The 22,070-nt window shown below is 42.4% G+C and overlaps 1 protein-coding gene across 1 annotated transcript in view; it reads left to right on the top strand.

The window, feature by feature from the left end:
• LOC126185017 (PI-PLC X domain-containing protein 1-like) overlaps window positions 1-22,070 on the top strand; it is a 102,567-nt gene that overhangs the window by 20,099 nt on the left and 60,398 nt on the right. Inside the window, exons 2-3 of the mRNA XM_049927740.1 lie at window positions 4,373-4,540; window positions 9,095-9,326. Coding sequence (XP_049783697.1) covers window positions 4,373-4,540; window positions 9,095-9,326 — 400 coding nt within the window. The remainder of the gene's footprint in view (window positions 1-4,372; window positions 4,541-9,094; window positions 9,327-22,070) is intronic.

The raw sequence follows: 22,070 nt of genomic DNA, 5'->3' as shown, positions 1-22,070 counted from the left end.
TGAGACAGGGTTGTAGGCTCTGACCGATGTTATTCAATCTGTATATTGAGCAAGCAGTAAAGAAAACAAAAGAAAAATTCGGAGTAGGTATTAAAATCCATGGAGAAGAAATAAAAACTTTGAGGTTCGCCGACGAAATTGTAATTCTGTCAGAGACAGCAAATGACTTGGAAGAGCAGTTGAACGGAATGGACAGTGTCTTGAAAGGAGGATCTAAGATGAACATCAACAAAAGCAAAACGAGGATAATGGAATCTAGTCGAATTAAGTCGGGTGATGCTGAGGGAATTAGGTTAGGAAATGAGACACTTAAAGTAGTAAAGGAGTTTTGCTATTTGGGGAGCAAAATAACTGATGATGGTCGAAGTAGAGAGGATATAAAATGTAGACTGGCAATGGCAAGGAAAGCGTTTCTGAAGAAGAGAAATTTGTTAACATCGAGTATAGATTTAAGTGTCAGGAAGTCGTTTCTGAAAGTATTTGTATGGAGTGTAGCCATGTATGGAAGTGAAGCGTGGACGATAAATAGTTTAGACAAGAAAAGAATAGAAGCTTTCGAAATGTGGTGCTACAGAAGAATGCTGAAGATTAGATGGGTAGATCACATAACTAATGAGGAGGTATTGAATAGAATTGGGGAGAAGAGGAGTTTGTGGCACAACTTGACAAGAAGAAGGGACCGGTAGGTAGGGCATGTTCTGAGGCATCATGGGATCACAAATTTAGCATTGGAGGGCAGCGTGGAAGGTAAAAATTGTAGAGGGAGACCAAGAGATGAATACACTAAGCAGAGTCATAAGGATGTAGGTTGCAGTAAGTACTGGGAGATAAAGAAGCTTGCACAGGATAGAGTTGCATGGAGAGCTGCATCAAACCAGTCTCAGGACTGAGGCCCACAACAACAATAACGATATGTAGGTAGGAATGTGGTGTACATCTGTAAAGGAACTCGCATACGAGTCGTAAGTATGACTAATGCTAGAGAAATCTTGCAGCATTTGGAACGCGTATCTATTAGTGTGGCACAAGTCATCGAACGAATTCAGATACATGCTACCAGTATCGTAGCAGGTCGGTACAGCACGTATGAAGGTAATTCAATGGGAATCTCAGTAATAAATGAGACGTTGCTCTAGTGAAATTTGATTGGGTAAATTTAGAGAAACTGTATTAGACGAAGGCTCTTCGACAATTCTACTGTCACCGTCGTAATTTTAACGCAAGTATTATGGGGATAACATAAGGGAGATTAGAGCACGCACAGAGACATTTAGACAGTCATTTTTCCTTCGCTCAGTACGGGAATACACTTGGGCAGAAGACCGCGTTTTTACGAGATACTGTCCGCCTTGCACTTTACGGTAGTTTGCGTAAATTTGAAAGTCTTTGCGTCAAACGTCTAAGGGTGTCAGATCACGTCATAGGGAACAATTTTTGTTAAAGACAAAATGTTTGCTGACGCTTCCCTGTTAGGCGCCGTGTGTATGCAATGCATGTTGCCTATAACCAGTCAGCTGCTCCACGTGCAAGGGCGTAGACCGAGCGAAATTATAATTACTGATTCGCTTCTAAAATATCTTTCTCCGCTTAAAGACGCTCACTGTTAACGTTTCCGCGTTCAAACCTACTCTATCAAATTACAGGAGTAGGTAGTATGCAGATGCAGACAAATGGTATGTTGACACTGTTAGTTCGGTGCGATCTTGTAGTCCTAGGCCCTGTGAATTCAATAAAAACACGCCTAATGTCGCCGGAAAGCCTCAGCAAATATTTCTCATAACGTGATATGTCACTCCTTGACATTTGATTCAGAGATTTGGAAACAACCTGTATTTGTTGATCCGCACTCTCGTCTTATTAGCTGCTAAACAGACTCTTGGCATCCTGTATCAGGCATGTTAATCACCAGTCTCGGTACTATGTTACGCAAAATATTGTTACCGTCCTTGCAACCCCAAAAACCATTACTATTCTGATTCCAAGTAACGATCGTCATCTTACCCTTACCAAACACGAACGATTTCTGATATTCACCCATCTTTTCAAATTTAAATACAGCAGCATTTGCTGAAAGGTTGGTTTGAACATCCACGTTGGCATACTTCAGTTGAAGACCGTATCTTCTTATCATACGACGATTTATGAATAAAGTAACTCTGCTAGCTACATAGACGACTAGATTTTGGTTCTGGCCGAGATCTTTCAGTGTGAAAACATCCTTATCACTATCGCTCCAAGGCCCTCCTTCCCCTTCGAGGAGATTATGAGCTGAGGATATTGACCTAAATATCTGCAGTCAGTAAGGAAACGTCTTTATTTCGCCATTAATACCCAATTATTTTCGTTGCTGTAGTGGCCTTCAGTCCAAAGACTGCTTTGATGCGGATCTCCACGGTAGAGTGTTCTGTGCAAGACTCTTCATCTCCAATTTTACCCCCCCCCCCCCAAACATCTCTCCATCAGCTAATTAGCTATTCCTCCCTGCATCAAAATGAGCCCTATCAAACAACCCCTTCTTTGTCCACTATTTTTAGTACAGGAAACGTAGTAGTTACCAAGTTTGTGCTATATCCTTGCCCAAACAATATTGTGCTCCTACGCTAATGATCTTGAGCCGTCAAGCTATAAACCCCATTCATAATTTTATATACACTACTGGCCATTAAAATTGCTATACCAAGAAGAAATGCAGATGATAAACGGGTATTCATTGGACAAATACATTATTCTATAACTGACGTGTGATTATATTTTCACGCAATTTGGGTGCATAGATCCTGAGAAATCAGTACACAGACAACCACCTCTGGCCGTAATAACTGCCTTGATACACCTGGGCATTGAGTCAGAGCTTGGATGACGTGTACAGGTACAGCTGCCCATGCAGCTTCAACACGATACCACAGTTCATCAAGAGTAATGACTGGCGTATTGTGACGAGACAGTTGATCGGCCACCATTGACCAGACGTTTTCAATTGGTGAGAGATCTGGAGAATGTGCTGGCAAGGGCAGCAGTCGAACATTTTCTGTATACAGAAAGGCCCGTACAGGTCCTGCAACATGCAGTCGTGCATTATCCTGCTCAAATGCAGGGTTTAAAAGTGCCGTCAATGCGAACAAGAGGTGACCGAGACGTGTAACCAATGGCACCCAACACCATCACGCCGGGTGATACGTCAGTATGGCGATGACGAATACACGCTTCCAATGTGCGTTCACCGCGATGCTGCCAAACACGGATGTGACCATCATGATGCTGTAAACAGTACCTGGATTCATCCGAAAAAATGACGTTTTTCCATTCGTGCACCCAGGTTCGTCGTTGAGTACACCATCGCAGGCGCTCCTGTCTGTGATGCAGCATCAAGGGTAACCGCAGCCATAGTCTCCGAGCTGATAGTCCATGCTGCTACAAACGTCGTCGAACTGTGCAGATGGTTGTTGTCTTGCAAACGTCCCTATCTGTTGACTCAGGGATCGAGAGGTGGCTGCACGATCCGCTACAGCCATGCGGATAAGATGACCGTCATCTCGACTGCTAGTGATACGAGGCCGTTGGGATCCAGCACGACGTTCCGTATTACCCTCCTGAACCGACCGACTCCGTATTCTGCTAACAGTCATTGGATCTCGACCAACGCGAGCAACAATGTCGTGATACGATAAATCGCACTCGCGACAGGCTACAATCTGACCTTTATCAAAGTCGGATACGTGATGGTACGCATTTCTCCTCCTTACACGAGGCATCACAACATGTTTCACCAGGCAACGCCGGTCTACTGCTGTTTGTGTATGAGAAATCTGTTGGAAACTTTCCTCATGTCAGCATGTTGTAGGGGTCGCCACCGGCGCCAACCTTGTGTGAATGCTCTGAAAAGCTAATCATTTGCATATCACAGCATCTTCTTCCTCTCAATTAAATTTCGCGTCTGTAGCACGTCATCTTCGTGGTGTAGCCATTTTAATGGCCAGTAGTGAAGTACACTTTCTTGGAACCCTTGAACAAATTTTAACACCTTCGTTCAGCATCACCGGTCTATTGCGGTCTAACTGTGTTGGTGAGGCAGTAAATTTCCACAGGGCAGTGACTGCAGACGTATACTTCATCTATCCTAGCAAGCTTTAATAATATAGATCTGGCCTTTCCTCTGCGCCCAGCTTTTTTATTTTTATTTTTAATGGACTTGTAGTCCGGGGTGATATGTTACAATACAGCATCACCGGTCTATAGATGTGGCCTTTCCTCTGCGCCCAGCTTTTTTATTTTTTATTTTTAATGGACTTGTAGTCCGGGGTTTCTCTCTCGCAGCATTTTATACTGACTTGATAATTCGAAAGAAAGTTTAAATGTTTTATCATCTTTTCAGCTGGCTACGCGTTCCCTAATGTGACGATGCCCGTATCATCACTGAAGAGAGCGCTGGATGGGGAGGGCCCGGACGCCATACAGCGCCAGGTGGAGATGGCCTGGCAGCCAGTGCCGGACGCTGAGTGGTTGGGACTCTTCAACGTCTCTCCCCCGCAGAAGGCCCAAGGTACCACGCTACTACTACTACTAGCTGACACACACACACACACACACACACACACACACACACACACACATACACACACACCGTTTACATAGGGCTCTCGAAACCGGATTTCGTAAAGCAATTTCCCTGTACCGCTTCTTGGTGGTCATGTAAACACTCCAAAATCGAATCTAGAAATCCGTTTCTAACTGCCTGTTTTCCCCTTCCACAATCGATTTTATTCCCGTGTAAACGCACAACCGTTTCTGAAACGGGCTTGGGCTGTCAGGTTACGTCTTATTTTCAAAATATTCGTCTAACGTGAACGAAAAAATGGTTCAAATGGCTCTGAGCACTATGGGACTTAACATCTGTGGTCATCAGTCCCCTAGAACTTAGAACTACTTAAACCTAACTAACCTAAAGACATCACACACATCCATGCCCGAGGCAGGATTCGAACCTGCGACCGTAGCTAACGTGAGCGGAGTGACTTGTGCAATGAGGGAGAAGCAGAAATATTAGTCTGTGCATAAAGCTGTCTATCCTAATTTTTAAGTTTAGAGATACTGAAACTGTGGTGACTAAACCAGAAACTAAAATAGCTGTTTTTCAAGCCTCATACTTAACTGGGCAAGCAAATCCGCTTCAGGCCTTAATATGTAAACACGACAGCGAAAAACTGTCTGCGAAATTCGGTTTTCGTCTTTTGGAAGATGTGTCGCGTGCAAACGTAGTGACACACAGATACGTGGTACAGTGTCAGCAACTTCAAGTGGCAGTAGCGTAATGAATGCTACTGAGTACCAGCTCGTTAACATTATTCATTCTCTTGTAGAAGAATGGAATGAGAAAATGATATTGCTTTTGTATCATAAATCGCCTAAATTCATTCTCTTAACATTACAGTACCACAACGAAACTGTGTGCTTGACGGGAAATGATATGTTTGAGTCCTGGTTGACGACTGTCTCTCAACGTGGTACTGTTCTGTTGTTTAAAAAATTATTATTTCATGGACATAACCTTTCTCCAGATCCCCTGCAATGAGTCTTGCGTTGAAAGTGCCACTGTACCTATGAGTAACCACACAAACTGGCTTTGTGACGATTACTGTAAACTTAATTTGCCCATTATTGTTCAAATGGCTCTGAGTACTATGGGACTTAACATCTGAGGTCATCAGTCCCCTAGAACTTAGAACTACTTAAACCTAACTAACCTAAGGACACCACAGACATCCATGCCAGAGGCATGATTCGAACCTGCGACCGTAGCGGTCGCGCGCTTCCAGACTGAAGCGCTTAGAACCGCTCGGCCACCCCGTCCGGCCATTATTGTTCAAAGAGTTCGGAGTTAAAAAGAATACTTCAGGGATAATTTAAAGCTATAAGTCACATGCCAGTGTTACCAGCAGTTGTTTCTCAAAAAATAAGAAAAGTCTTTCTACTATATTTATCCGCTTCATTTTTTAATGAAACTTCCGTGTACAACGTCTACACTGTGTTATCTCCATTGTGACTAGTCTTTCTTTGAACGAAGGCGTACGTAAAAAACGAAAGTTTCCTGGATGAATCTCTAACGTCTCTAGAAACATGGCGGTGATGACAATGTTAACGCGTAAACCATTTAATCTTGGAAATGGTGATAAACTAAATTTTTCCGCACTAATGCAAATTTTGGAAAATCAAAATCTGTTGAACTATCTTGAGCTATTAGAGGTGTGTACGAATACGCAAGCTATTCCTGTCAGAATCCTTCCGTCCGAATCATTAGAGCATTTGTAACGGAGCGACCCGAAGCTTGAATGTGACTGTATTTCTCTGGAGGAGGAGGGAGGAGGAGATTAGTGTTTAACGTCCCGTCGACAACGAGGTCATTAGAGACGGAGCGCAAGCTCGGGTCAGGAAAGGATGGGCAAGGAAATCGGCCGTGCCCTTTCACAGGAACCATCCCGGCATTTGCCTGAAGCGATTTAGGGAAATCACGGAAAACCTAAATCAGGATGGCCGGAGACGGGATTGAACCGTCGTCCTCCCGAATGCGAGTCCAGTGTGCTAACCACTGCGCCACCTCGCTCGGTGACTGTATTTCTCTGCTAGTTTTCGAATGTCCGCAGAGAGAACATTAGCGCATCTAGGAGAATGGAAGGAAGGATGTGCTGACATTCTGAAGGTCGGCGTAGATCCATTGGGAGTATTTGGATGCCTATAAAGGTAGACCGTAGACAGCAATTGACGAAAATTCGTATCCTCATCCGCTCGACTACGCAGTTTTCATCAGTCATGAAGGTCCGTTACATCGCACACTACACAACAGAGTGAAGCAAGCACATCGTAACAGAAATATGCTAATAAACAATGGGCGCGGATATTTACATCAAACTAGAAGAAAGTCAATATAAACATATGTCTGGAACGACTTTCTTTCTGAGTTGTTAGCGAAAGAATATTTTCCAAAATTCTCAGATGGGAAACTCACAACAAATGCTCAAAATATCAATTTGCTTCCGCGTACTCAAGCACTCATCACATCATGGACTGTCTCATCCTTTCAAACGACCCCAGACGGTACTGAATGGTTTCGCAGGCTCGTACGATAAACTGACGAAACATTTGAACATTAGGTACATCTGCTGCATAGACCAGTTTTATGTGGCTTGATAGATAATAACGCAAAGGACTGAAGTTGGACGAACGTGAATGTCATGAAACTATTATTATCTATCCGTCAAGGTAGATATCGTCCAGACTATTTGGAACAATGCGACTGAAATTTACTGGAGCCCCAACTTGCATAAACTACATGCTTCCTCATATTTGCAGGAGCGCACTGGAAGAATATTTTGAAAAAATTCCTTGTAGATTGTACTTACAAGACTTGCTGGGAGGTCTGTCAGGCAATCACCTGCAATTCCAGTGCACACATTAATCATAAAATTGCTGCTGACGTTTAGCCTAAACCGTCCCATGAAGATTTTCATCTAAACATAAATACTGTGTGGGTAATTGGAGGACATTACACATTGTTGTGAATTTCTGGTTTGAGAATTTTATTAATTCATATCGCCGCGAAACCGTGCATTCATGCTTGTGTAGTTTTCTTTCATTAATAAATCTAAAACGAAGAATTTTCAAATATACATCTCTATTCACTTTTTTCTGGCTTTCGTGCAAAAAATGTGGCCCCAGAGATTATAAAAGGGTTTCTTAAATGTCCTGTACCTTCCGGGTGTCATATGCTACGCCAGATGAGTAGTAGTCAGCGTAAGAAATCACAGTGGAACGTATGTTTTACGATTTCTACGTTAAAGAAGTAGTCCACATTTTATCGATGGCATTACGGCTGCTAGTACAATGCAGTGTAGTCACAGAAGACGTCTTTCAACTGACAGGTGTTGATAAAAAATATTGTAGAATTAAAATAATAGTATTTCGTCTCGACAGTCAAAGTTATCCAGTAAAAATGTTTTAAATTTCATTAGGATAGGCTGGAAATTAATCTGTATGTATAAGTAATGCTAAGTACTCACAATTAAAATCAGTTCCGCAGATGAGACCCTGCAGTGAGCCTGCGGAACACACTACACGGAGCAAGCAAACAAGTGAAAATCTTCCATCACTGCAACAACTGTGTCAGATAAATGATAAATAAGGGAAGCGGAAAATTGCTTATTGGTCTAGCAGTCGAAACATTTAACGATTCAAATGTCATTTGTAGTTGTTACGCCATTTACTTTTCCTTCGAAGTTCAGACGTACACTTTTGAGTACCAGTTCATTCGTTAAATTCTTAATCGTAGACGAATTGAGTGAAGAAGTTTGTCCATCGCACATGGCATATTTGGACAGGCAACTATATACCACACCCACCTATCTAAATAACGACATTTGAAACCTGTATTCTGGTGCCTGAAAGTATTTTATGCAATAATAGCTCTATTATATTTAAGTGAACATCCATAACGAACCCTTAAATTTACGTAGATAGAAATTTAAGTTCGATGGCAAAATAAAAAGAACAAATCGCATATAGCACACTTAAAATATTGAATGTATTGTAACTACGACTTACTTTAGACACATAAGATGGCTTGCTTTCAGAAAGCAACGAATAGATAAACCCCAGAAGGTTGAGTATTTTATTTTGTTCTGTGGCTGTTACACATTGGATAAATATTCAGGTGAAGAAGTAAAAACATAGCGTCGCAGAAACGGGTGCGTTCATTTTGTTTTAGATTTTAATTGTGCGAATATTACTGCTATTTACGTGTTGAGAACTCTCACCATTTTCCCTGATTGACTATCACTGTCAGCAAAAACCACAAATTAAGCGCAGTATCATGTTTTTACTCTTCTTAGTAACAATTCTAACAGGTATCGTGGAATAATCTGTTTCATATTCGCATTACAAGTAAGCTGTTTACAAATGTTATATTTTCGCTATCAGCATAGGAGTGGAGGGAGTCTAGAAGAAAACAAACATACACAATGAATTTTTGTTTCAAGTCTCATAACACGAGAAATATGAAACAGAAAGGGACTAACTTCCACTTTTGTTAACGATGCAATTTCAGACGCAGCACCGCTTGTCCGCTGGTCCGCTTCGGAACACCCAGGCGGCTGCTTCCGCACCAAAGTCAGTTTCCCTCGTCAGGAGTACCCTAACGGCTGGAACAAGGGATCCGAAGAGGAGCCTGTTGAGGGAGACGCTTGCATGCCCTTCTGGCTTGCCATCTACGACAAAAATGATGAATTACTACACTCTGACTGCATTAAAATTCGTCCTACCTGGATGGCTGATCACAGGTAATGTACATAATTTCTCCGAGTATGCATGAGTAACTGTCTTTCCCAGTAGCAATGTTTCCATGCCACATTTACTTTGGGTGACACTGTACGGAGGATTTATGTAAATTCTATCCTTGTGTCAACGACAAATAGTTATAATTAAGTAATTAATCGCTGGATACAGTTGGATGAAAATGTTTACTGTTAGGGAGAAATTATTTTGTTTAATGTTGAACAATTAGTCGTTCCATTGTGATAGCTAAACTGCAAGGTTCACGGAAGTTGAAAATTATCGAAGTGTAACATGTTTCTCATTTGACACAGTAAAACCCTCGCTGTACACTAACCGTGGAGTGGTAGCGACGTTTTGGAAGTACATTCTCTCTGACCTTCCTCTAACAAAGAATAGGTGTATCAGAATTCGCTTGTTATTCATAGGTAGCGGCGAGCACTTAAAGTCAGTAACGGACTGTGCGACCCATGTGCGTGGGTGATCTTGCGTTGTCCTTTGAGGTGTAGTGTTACCCGCTCCCAGCCCGTGTTGCCATGTTGTACTGCGGACAAATCCAGTAACATTCGGTTGTTTGACCAAGTGCAGCTTGCCTATGTCCTTATCAGTTTGTGCGATTGGGTAACCAACTTAATTTTCACACAGTCTGTTTTCTTCACAGATTTCTTGGTTACTGCTATCTTCAGAACCTATTCTTGCGTACCAAATGCCTATGATAATGCACTCCCTCCTTTATACAAGTATATAAACACAGAACATGATAAGTAATGAAAAATAAGACTAACCTAAGCATTTAAAAAATACTATACATGCATCTACATGAAATTTAGCTAGTAATACCTACAGTCCAATCCTGTACTGTGGCAGTTTACTCCGCCAATGCTCAAGACGTTCTTGTTTCTCGAAAGCTTTTGTGTTGGCACGCTTTACTCTTTGCCAAATTACTCTCAATTTCTTCACAAAATTTTTCACTGGTTCGCCCTGTGGACCCAGCTTAGGTTAAACTACATCAAAAGGTGATGGCATTTTCCACCCATATACCACCTAGCACGGCGAGAGGCCAGTTCCAGTACGAATTTATGAGTAATACACTTCTGGAAATTGAAATAAGAACACCGTGAATTCATTGTCCCAGGAAGGGGAAACTTTATTGACACATTCCTGGGGTCAGATACATCACATGATCACACAGACAGAACCACAGGCACATAGACACAGGCAACAGAGCATGCACAATGTCGGCACTAGTACAGTGTATATCCACCTTTCGCAGCAATGCAGGCTGCTATTCTCCCATGGAGACGATCGTAGAGATGCTGGATGTAGTCCTGTGGAACGGCTTGCCATGCCATTTCCACCTGGCGCCTCAGTTGGACCAGCGTTCGTGCTGGACGTGCAGACCGCGTGAGACGACGCTTCATCCAGTCCCAAACATGCTCAATGGGGGACAGATCCGGAGATCTTGCTGGCCAGGGTAGTTGACTTGCACCTTCTAGAGCACGTTGGGTGGCATGGGATACATGCGGACGTGCATTATCCTGTTGTAACAGCAAGTTCCCTTGCCGGTCTAGGAATGGTAGAACGATGGGTTCGATGACGGTTTGGATGTACCGTGCACTATTCAGTGCCCCTCGACGATCACCAGTGGTGTACGGCCAGTGTAGGAGATCGCTCCCCACACCATGATGCCGGGTGTTGGCCCTGTGTGCGTCGGTCGTATGCAGTCCTGATTGTGGCGCTCACCTGCACGGCGCCAAACACGCATACGACCATCATTGGCACCAAGGCAGAAGCGACTCTCGTCGCTGAAGACGACACGTCTCCATTCGTCCCTCCATTCACGCCTGTCGCGACACCACTGGAGGCGGGCTGCACGATGTTGGGGCGTGAGCGGAAGACGGCCTAACGGTGTGCGGGACCGTAGCCCAGCTTCATGGAGACGGTTGAGTGTCCCTAATTTGCTGGGAAGTGGCGGTGCGGTCCCCTACGGCACTGCGTAGGATCCTACGGTCTTGGCGTGCATCCGTGCGTCGCTGCGGTCCGGTCCCAGGTCGACGGGCACGTGCACCTTCCGCCGACCACTGGCGACAACATCGATGTACTGTGGAAACCTCACGCCCCACGTGTTGAGCAATTCGGCGGTACGTCCACCCGGCCTCCCGCATGCCCACTATACGCCCTCGCTCAAAGTCCGTCAACTGCACATACGGTTCACGTCCACGCTGTCGCGGCATGCTACCAGTGTTAAAGACTGCGATGGAGCTCCGTATGCCACGGCAAACTGGCTGACACTGACGGCGGCGGTGCACAAATGCTGCGCAGCTAGCGCCATTCGACGGCCAACACCGCGGTTCCTGGTGTGTCCGCTGTGCCGAGCGTGTGATCATTGCTTGTACAGCCCTCTCGCAGTGTCCGGAGCAAGTATGGTGGGTCTGACACACCGGTGTCAATGTGTTCTTTTTTCCATTTCCAGGAGTGTATATGCTGTTGGCAAAACTTAAAATATACGTCCCAGTATGAATGCAGTGAATTTACATAATGGCTTAACAACTTAGATTAAGTACCGTGAACTCACTGGTACGTAACTTCTTAATTTTCATTAAGCGACATAACTGTTTCAGTAGCTCGAATACAAATTCAGTAGGCTGACCTGTAATAATCGCTCCTGGTACGCCAAATTTCAGTAATCAGTTGTTTACCATGGCTTGTGCTACCGTACTCGCCTTCTGATTTGGAATGGCAACCATAAATAAATATCGCAAAAAATAATCTAACATCGTAAGCACATATTTATTACCAGCTTATGTTCTATTAAAAGGTCCTAACACGTCCCATCCTAGCATATAAGGTGATTTGTCAGCTTCTGGTAGTGTTTGTAACCGAATTTTATGACGACTCCAGTCTACTCTTGTATACTCTGGACGCAGTTTCTTATATATTGTTCTACATCACTGCTACGACTTTTCCACCAAAATTTTTCAGCTAAATATCTACCAGTTGATCTTCTTCCTCCATAACCTGGTAAAAGTGGTCGTGTGTTTGACGAACACTTCCGTTCTCAGTACCGCAGGAACTACAATGCACTCTGTAGCTGCGCACAGCAGGCAGTCTTGCGTTTCAAACTGAGATTCCATTTGAAATAACTGACACTCACTGTCGGTTGATTGTACCTTCATTCAATCTTTCTAGCTTTCACCAACTACTTGATAAAACTGGTATGCTCCTGCTTAGGATATCTGCATAAGTATGTTTGCCTCCTGCCTTATGAATTACTTCATAGTCGAACTCACTCAATTTTAACACCCATCTCGTTAATCGACCCCTAATAACCATTTTAAAGATGTGTGGTCTGTAATTACTCTGAATTTCCGACCATACAAATAGCAAAAAAAATAAGAGATTCCGTAAACAACTGCTAACATTTCTTTTGCCATTGTCGAGTAATTAGTGTCAGCCTTATTCAACTGTCTGGAGGCGTATGCCACTGTATGTTCTTCCCCTTCAACATTCTGACTTAAGGGGGTAGGACGTCGAACGGGCCGACTTGGAGCAGGAGAGGCACCACAGGACATTTTAATTTCCACTGTCTATACTTTTACAAGTAAATTCATAAAACTTTGTCAGCATGACCAGGAAGGATTCAGGAGTCATCCTCGTAGTAGTGGAAGTTCAAAAACATAACAAAATCTTTTTTTTTTTACATGTGAAATTTCATCATTTTTTCACTTACTATTGGCTGCATTTGTTGCTATAGGTACACTTTTCTACATATGTAAGAGAAACTGTTCGATGAATTTTGCACAGCATACAAACCATACTCACAGGTGTCTGAAACTCTAGAATCTATTTAATTTATGAAAAAATGAATGAGCTGTTACGTTTTAAACTTTATCTTTAGAAAAAAATCAAATTTTGTAATTAATTATCTCAATTTTTACCACAGTTTTTAATAGATTTGGAAAATTCTAGAGTTTCATACACCCGTTTGTATGCTGTGCAAAATTCATCAAAGAATCTCTCTTACTTGTGAAGAAAAATGTACCTATAACAACAAATGCAGCCAACAGTAAGTGAAAAAATGATGAAATTTCGTATCTAAAACAAATTTATTTTGTTATGTTTTTGCACTTCCACTGCTATGAGTGTGAATCCTGAATCCTTCCTGGTCATGCTGACAAAGTTTTATGAATTTATTTGTAAAAGTATAGACAGTAGAAAATAAAATGTCATGTGGTGCCTCTCCTGCTCCAAGTCGGCCCATTTGACGTCCTACCCTCCTTAACATACAATCGAAATCATTGCTGGAGGTATCGCACGTAAGTATGAATTCCTGTACAGAATCAGGGAAGATTAACACAGGATCTGATATTAATATCTCCTTTAGCTTCTCGAATGCATCTTGACGCTGTTCTGTCCACTGAAAACTAACACATTTTTGTAGCAACTTAGTTAATGGCTGTGCAGTTTCAGAGAATCCCTTTGCGAATTTACGATAATTATTGCATAATCCAATAAAGGACTGTAATTGTTTAATAGTTTGTGGTGTTGAAAAATCAGTTATGACGGATTAAGTCAAGGATGCTTTCTCACTCCGTCTTGGCTGATAATATGACCGAGGTAACTTACTTGTGTGTGAACAAATGGCATTTCTCCACACTAAGAGTAAAGTGTGCTGCCGCAACCAACAAAATACTTCATCCAGACGCTTAATATGATCTTCTCTAGTTATATCATCAAGATATAACATACAGATTTTCGATTTTAAACTACCAAGTGGCCCGTCTAGTAGGAGTTGCAACGTACCCACAATATTTGTCAGTCTAAACGGCATTCTTCGATATTGATAATAAAGTGAAGGCGTTCTCAAATCTATTTTAGGTCTATCGTCACCAAACATTCCAATTGGTGATAATCCTTTCTAAGATCAGTGGTAGAAAAATATTTACCTCGCCCTAGGTTGTCTAATATATCCGTAATATGGGGGATCAGATACGCATCCGTTGTGGTTCATGCGTTCAATTAACGGTTGTCACAGAAAAATCGGTATTTTCGAGTACCTTCAACTGTTTGGGCACAATAACAATATTTGCTGACCACGGACAGTCACTATGCTCCATAATATCCTCAAATAATTGTTGATTTATAAATTCGTTTACTAGTGGCTGTACTTGTTTTGCTACTCTGTATGGTTTCTTCTTGCCTGGTGGATTATCGCCTGTTGATATGTGGTATTGTGTGGTAGGAGTTGCTGGTAGTGGACCATCTGAGACGAATAAATCTGAATATCCTAACAACAAAGTTTCCATGGCTTCTGTTTCGCTATCTTTTAAGTAACAGACGTTGACTCACGGTACAGACGCATTGATGGTGTGTTTGATGCTTCGATCACCTCGTGGTCCATCGATAGATACCCTGATCCTCGAGTATCTCTAAACTCGTTATAAGTAATCCTTTTGGGAGATTCACTTCATCTGTCCCAAAGCTTACCGGAATCATTAGTTCCGCATTAACGTTCGTTACATTCCTAACTCTTCTTCGTATAAAACAATGCATTTCATCTACGGCTTCATTGTCCTGCACTCACTCAACAATACGTAATCTCTTCTGTGGCACGCCGTCATATACAGATACCAAAACCAACATCCCTGTACCAGCAAGCACTTTGTCATGCGTAATTATCATTAATGTATGTGTACACAGTTCAGTTGCTGACACCCTAGCAATCAGTGTACCGTGCAGCACTGAAACGTTCATGGCTGTTGGACTCGTTGAAAACAAGTTCCCACTAAGCTTAGCTGTACACTGTGCAAGATTAATTTCTGCATGATGCCTGTCCAGGAAGCCAAGTCCAAGAATGGCGGAATACCCTTGTCTCACAGTTGGCAACACTTCCATACGCTCACGCAATTCTGTAGCTCCAATCCTAAAAACGAACTGTGTTGTCCACAAGACACCAAATCATTACTTCCCTCTCCACGTAATCTATCCCTTGGATTCCCTTGTCTTCTCCTACCCACGAGGTCTAGACTAATCACATATACATGTACACGGGTATTGGCTAAAAATTTACATTCCTTAACATTTACAAAGCCCATCAAACAACAGTCCCTCTCTGCGTTAGTGTCTGCAGTGGTCTGAGGGAACGTTTTCCGATGATCTTAACACCCCCGTTTATGTTTAACGTTTTCCATTGCTTGTTTCCGTTACCCTGCTTCCTAGTCCTACACTCGTTTGCCTTGTGATCAAAACACCGATAGCTGTACCATTGCGCTTCAAATGCCCTTTCTTCCCCCAACGATAACAATTCTTTTTAGAAGTATAAATTCGTTTATCATTGTATACTCGTGTAGAAATATCTATTCCTTGCAAATGTGTGGCAACATGTAGTGCTGTAGCCAAATACTCTGGATATTCCATTCGCATTCTTCGCGAAAACTCCCCAGGAATTCCTCGCAAAAACACATCAAAACTCTGCTTTCTGCCTCCTTAAGTATGACGCAATGCACTTTTCACTCATTGCTAAGGTGTCAGCAACTGAACTGTGTACACATACATTAATGATAATTACGCATGACAAAGTACCTGCTGGTACAGGAATGTTGGTCTGGGTATCTGAATATGACGGCGTGCCACAGAAGAGATTACGTATGGTTGGGTGGCTGCGGAACAATGAAGCCGTAGATGATATGCATTGTTTTATACAAAGAACTTGATTCAAGAATCATGAAAGAAGGTTGTATGCAAGGAAGAAGCCTAGAGATACTGGAAGGTTTCAGACTGATTATATAATGGTAAGACAGAGATGTAGGAACAAGGTTTTAAATTGTAAGACATTGCCAGGAGCAGATGTGGGCTTTGACCACAACCTAGTGGTTATGAACTGTAGATTAAAACTGAAGAAACTGCAAAAAGGTGGGAATTTAAGGAGATGGGACCTGAATAAACTGACAGAACCAGAGGTTGTAGTGAGTTTCAGGGAGAGCATTATGGAACGATTGACAAGAATGGGGGAAAGAAGTACAGTAGAAGGAGAATGGGTAGCTTTGAGAAATGAAATAGTGAAAGCAACAGAGGATCAAGTAGGTAAACAGACGAGGGCTAATAGAAATCCTTGGGTAACAGAAGAGATATTTAATTTAATTGATAAAAGGAGAAAATACAAAAATGCAGTAAATGAAGCAGGCAGAAAGGAATACAAACGTCTCAAAAATGAGATCGACAGGGAGTGCAAAATGGCTAAGCAGGGATGGTTAGAGGACAAATGTAAGGATGTAGAAGCGTATATCACTAGGGATAAGATAGATACTGCCTACAGGAAAATTAAAGAGACCTTTGGAGAAAAGAGAACCACTTGCATGAATATCAAGCGCTCAGATGGAAACCCAGTTCTAAGCAAAGAAGGGAAAGCTGAAAGGTGGAATGAGTATATAGAAGGTCTATACAAGGGCAATGTTCTTAAGGAAAATATTATGGACATGGAAGAGGATGTAGATGAAGATGAAATGGGAGATATGACACTGTGTAAAGAGTTTGACAGATCACTGAAAGACCTAAGTTGGAACAAGGCCCCTGGAGTACACAACATTCCATTAGAACTACTCATAGCCTTGGGAAATGTATCTCGGTAGTTCAGCCCTGACAAAACTCTGCCATCTGGTGAGCAAGACATATGAGACAGAGGAAATACCCTCAGACTTCAAGAAGAATATTATAATTCCAATCCCAAAGAAAGCAGGTGCTGACAGATGTGAAAATTACCGAACTATCAGTTTAATAAATCATGGCTGAAAATACTAATACTATTTCTTTACAGACGAATGGAAAAACTGGTAGAAGCGGACCTCGGGGAAGATCAGTTTGGATTCCGCAGAAATGTTGGAACACGCGAGGCAATACTGACCTTACGACTTAGCTTAGAAGATAGGCAAACCAACGTTTCTAGCATTTGTAGACTTAGAGAAAGCTTTTGACAACGTTGACTGGAATACTCTCTTTCGATTACTGAAGGTGGCAGGGGTCAAATACAGGGAGCGAAAGGCTATTTACAACTTGTACAGAAACCAGATGGAAGTTATGAGTCGAGGGGCATGAAAGGGAAGCAGTGATTGGGAAGGGAGTGAGACAGGGTTGTAGCCTCTCCCCGATGTTATTCAATCTGTATGTTGAGTAATCAGTAAAGGAAACAAAAGAAAAATTTGGAGTAGGAATTAAAATCCATGGAGAAGAAATAAAAACTTTGAGGTTCGCCGATGACATTGTAATTCTCTCAGAGACAGCAAAGGACCTGGAAGAGCAGCTGAACGGAGTGGACAGTATCTTGAAAGGCTATAAGATTAACATCAACAAAAGCAAAACGAGGATAATGGAATGTAGTCGAATTAAATCGGGTGATGCTGAGGGAATAAGATTAGGAAATGGGACGCTTAAAGTAGTAAATGAAGATTAGATGGGTAGATCACATAACTAATGAGGAAGTATTGAATAGGATTGGGGAGAAGAGAAGTTTGTGGCACAACTTGACCAGAAGAAGGGATCGGTTGGTAGGACATGTTCTGAGGCATCAAGGGATCACCAATTTAGTATTGGAGGGCAGCGTGGAGGGTAAAAATCGTAGGGGGAGACCAAGAGATGAATATACTAAGCAGATTCAGAAGGATGTAGGTTGCAGTAGGTACTGGGAGATGAAGAAGCTTGCACAGGATAGAGTAGCATGGAGAGCTGCATCAAACCAGTCTCGGGACTGACGACCACAACAACAACAACAACAAAGTAGTAAATGAGTTTTGCTATTTGGGGAGCAAAATAACTGATGATGGTCGAAGTAGAGAGGATATAAAATGTAGACTGGCAATGGCAAGGAAAGCGTTTCTGAAGAAGAGAAATTTGTTAACATCGAGTATAGATTTAAGCGCCAGGAAGTCGTTTCTGAAAGTATTTGTATGGAGTGTAGCCATGTATGGAAGTGAAACGTGGACGATAAATAGTTTAGACATGAAGAGAATGGAAGCTTTCTAAATGTGGCGCTACAGAAGAATGCTGAAGATTAGATGGGTAGATCACATAACTAATGAGGAGGTATTGAATATAATTGGGAAGAAGAGAAATTTGTGGCACAACTTGACTAGAAGAAGGGATCGGTTGGTATGACATATTTTGAGGCATCAATGGATCACCAATTTAGTATTGGAGGACAGCGTGGAGGGTAAAAATCGTAGAGGGATACCAAGAGATGAATACACTAAGCAGATTCAGAATGATGTAAGTTGCAATAGGTACTGGGAGATGAAGAATCTTGCACAGGATAGAGTAGCATGGAGAGCTGCATCAAACCAGTCTCTGGACTGAAGACCACAACAACAAACAACAACTGACAACACAATACTTCTTTCCTCCTTTATACTGGCGTGTCCTCATCTCGTGGCATCTAATGGTCAATTTCGCATTGCATGGGAGCGTTGCGATACCATTTATCAAGCCACTGTACGGGATACGACTTTCTAGCTATTCCCTGTCCTGTCCCATTCTCTTATCTAATACTCATGAGTCCTGCTCCAGGTGTAGGGTGAAAGCAGAAAACTGAAGAACTAGTTCTCTACATTTTTCCAGCGTGGTTTTCATGAAGTTTTCTCACCATATCTCTTACACTTTCGTTTGAGATATACCGCCCTTTACAGTCCTAGTAGCTCGTCTGTAGATTCGTGCGACAACTTCTGACAACTCCATACGATCACGCAAAGTACTGGGTCTGTCTTCTCTAACAGATTGCACTTGTGCCTTATACAAGAGTCTGTTTTACAGGTATACCGTACTTAAGCAGAACTCTGCCAAAAAATCTGGTTTGAATTCGACTTAGCTATTTCATGACTTCGGTTCATTAAATATAGTTGCATAGAATAATTTGGAATTATTTATGCGACATGATATGACCCAGAAGTTAAGTGTTTTAGTAGAGTACTCTCAGTATTTTCATTTCTCTGCCAGTATAGTAAGGGTGCTGTTTTACACTACACCAAGTGCAAGTACTGTCTAACTGACGTGGTACAACGTACAACGGAAGTCACTCGCCCTTCTTAAACACAGCCAGTTTCCTGAATAGCTTAAAAAGTGCTTAAGTGTACAAACACCAATTTCACCACGACATTATGGGCTGCCTAAGATCCATAAGGAAGGGGTTCCACTTCGCCCCATTGTGAGCAATATGGGAGTCCCAACAAGTTACCTAGCAAAACATCTGGCTTCTCTTCTGAGTTCTTTGGTAGGAAAATGTGAACATCACATTAGAAACTCATAAGATATTATACAACGACTGAAGATTTTGGGTCTCGATCCAGCTGATGTATTAGTGAGATTTGATGTGACCTTTTGGTTCACACAAGTACCTCTGGTGGATTCATTACAACTTACAGAAGCTAAGTTGCAGGAGGACATTTTACATCTATTCAGACACGCGCTTACCTCAACTTACTTTTTACTTAGAGAACAAATTTTGAGCAAACTGACGGTGTTGCTATGGGTAGCCCTTTGTCTCCTATAGTAGACTTTTTTATGGAAGAATTCGAGGAAAAAACACTTCAGTCGGCGGTGTTGAAACCTAAATGTTTCTGGAGATATGTGGACGACACATTTGTAGTATGGCCACATGGAGTAGTAACGCTTCCTGCCTTTCTGGAACACTTAAAGTCCCTCCATCCGAGCGTTTGCTTCACCATGGAAGTGGAGAAAAATGCAGACCTCCAGTTCTCAGATGTCTTGGTCCGCAGAAAAGAAGACGGTTCCTTGGGTCACAGTGTGTTTCGTAAACCAACTCACACTGAGCTATATCTACGAGCTACGAGCTGCCATCACCCATCTCAACGCAGTGGCGTATTGAGGACTCTCGTTCAGAGGGCTAGAGTTATCTCAGATGTACGGAGCTTATCAGCAGAGCTTAGCTATCTTCGCTCTGGTTTGTACAAAACGGATACGCTGATAAACAGATTCGTAATGCATTTCAACCTGGACGCACTGTCCCGCAAGACTAGCCAGGAGAAACGGAGAACTCCACGAGGATGGTTTTTGTACCCTATGTTGCTGACGCATCCTTTAAGATCGGCAGGCTGTTCAAGACACGTAAAATATAACGTGTCTTCCGCCCTCCAGCGCGAGTGCTAACGATGCTGCGTTCTGTTAATGAGAACCTAGGTCTAAGGAGACCAGAGATATATAAAATACCGTGCCAGTGTGGGAAATCATACACTGGCCAGACGAGTCCCATTGTTAAGGATACGTACTCTGAACATACACTTCGCACCAGATTGGGTTAACCAGAAAAGCCTCCTGTTACTGGTCACTGTCTTGACACGGCACATAGAATGAACTACGGAGAGACAAAGATTCTTTCGTCCGCTTCCACGTACTGTGACTTCATCATTAAACAAGCAGTCGAAATACGTATAAGTAATAACGTGATTAATAGAGACACGGAATTTCAACTCACCAAGGCATGGGAACCAGCATTGGCTGTACTAACAAGGGAACCTCCCCATCGCACCCCCCTCAGATTTAGTTATAAGTTGGCACAGTGGATAGGCCTTGAAAAACTGAACATAGATCAATCGAGAAAACAGAAAGAAGTTGTGTGGAACTATAAAAAAATAAACAAAATATACAAACGGATTAGTCCACGCGAACATAGGAAACATCAAGGATAGTTTAAGTCGGGAGCGCCGTGGTCCCGTGGTTAGCGTGAGCAGGTGCGAAACGAGCGGTCCTTGGTTTAAGTCTCCCATCAAGCGAAAAAAATTTTTTTTGTTTTCGCAAAGTTATGATCTGTCCATTCATTCATTGACGTCTCTGTTCACTGTAATAAGTTTAGTGTCTGTGTTGTGCGACCGCACCGCAAAACCGTGCGATTAGTAGGCGAAAGGACGTGCCTCTCCAATGGGAACCGAAAACATTTGATCGCAAGGTCATAGGTCAACCGATTCCTCCACAGGAAAACACGTCTGATATATTCTACACGACACTGGTGATGGCATGTGCGTCACATGACAGGAATATGTTGTCGACCCACCTAACTTGTGCACTTGGCGAATGGGTAAAATGATTCTTCTACGTTGCCCGATTTAGGTTTTCTTGTGGATGTGATAATTACTGCCAAAAAGTGATGAAAACATAAGACTTTGTCGCATAAACTGCAACAAATGAATCCAAAAGTCTCATAGTCGCACACTTTTCCCTGTGCTCTGTCAAAACATGTTTTTAACGTTTTCAGACGTAGACCGTCAAATCCTGCATATGTCCAAGCAAATCTGAACATGTCCTGGAATTTTGGAGAGCGAAGTTGATTATGTGTGAGTGCCTGAACTTTGATAATTGTCTGAAAATAAAAAATTGAACTGTTCTCGCGAAGGAAGACTTGAACCAAGGACCTCTCGTTCCGCAGCTGCTCATGCTAACCACGGGACCACGGCGGTCCTGAGTTCTGTCTATCCTTGATGTTGCCTATCTTGCGCATGGACTAATCAGTTTGTATATTTTGCTTATTTTTTCATAGTTCCACACAACTTCTTCCTGTTTTCTCGATTGATCTTGTAACATCTACGCTCGGGCGTACGTTAACTCTTTAAAGCCTGCACTATGGTAAGTTGACGGGCTTCACCTTGTAAGAAAGGATTTTAGTAAATATGTTGACCGCGTGTACCTGAATGGAGGCAAAATCAGACTTACACCCACTCAGTAACAACAATGATACGCCAAGCAAGTCTAAAGTT

This window comes from Schistocerca cancellata, chromosome 4, assembly GCF_023864275.1.
Source record: "Schistocerca cancellata isolate TAMUIC-IGC-003103 chromosome 4, iqSchCanc2.1, whole genome shotgun sequence".
In the NCBI taxonomy this organism is placed as follows: Eukaryota; Metazoa; Arthropoda; class Insecta; order Orthoptera; family Acrididae; genus Schistocerca; species Schistocerca cancellata.
Note: the sequence above shows the minus strand (reverse complement) of the source record. Positions and strands in the feature narration are given on the sequence as shown.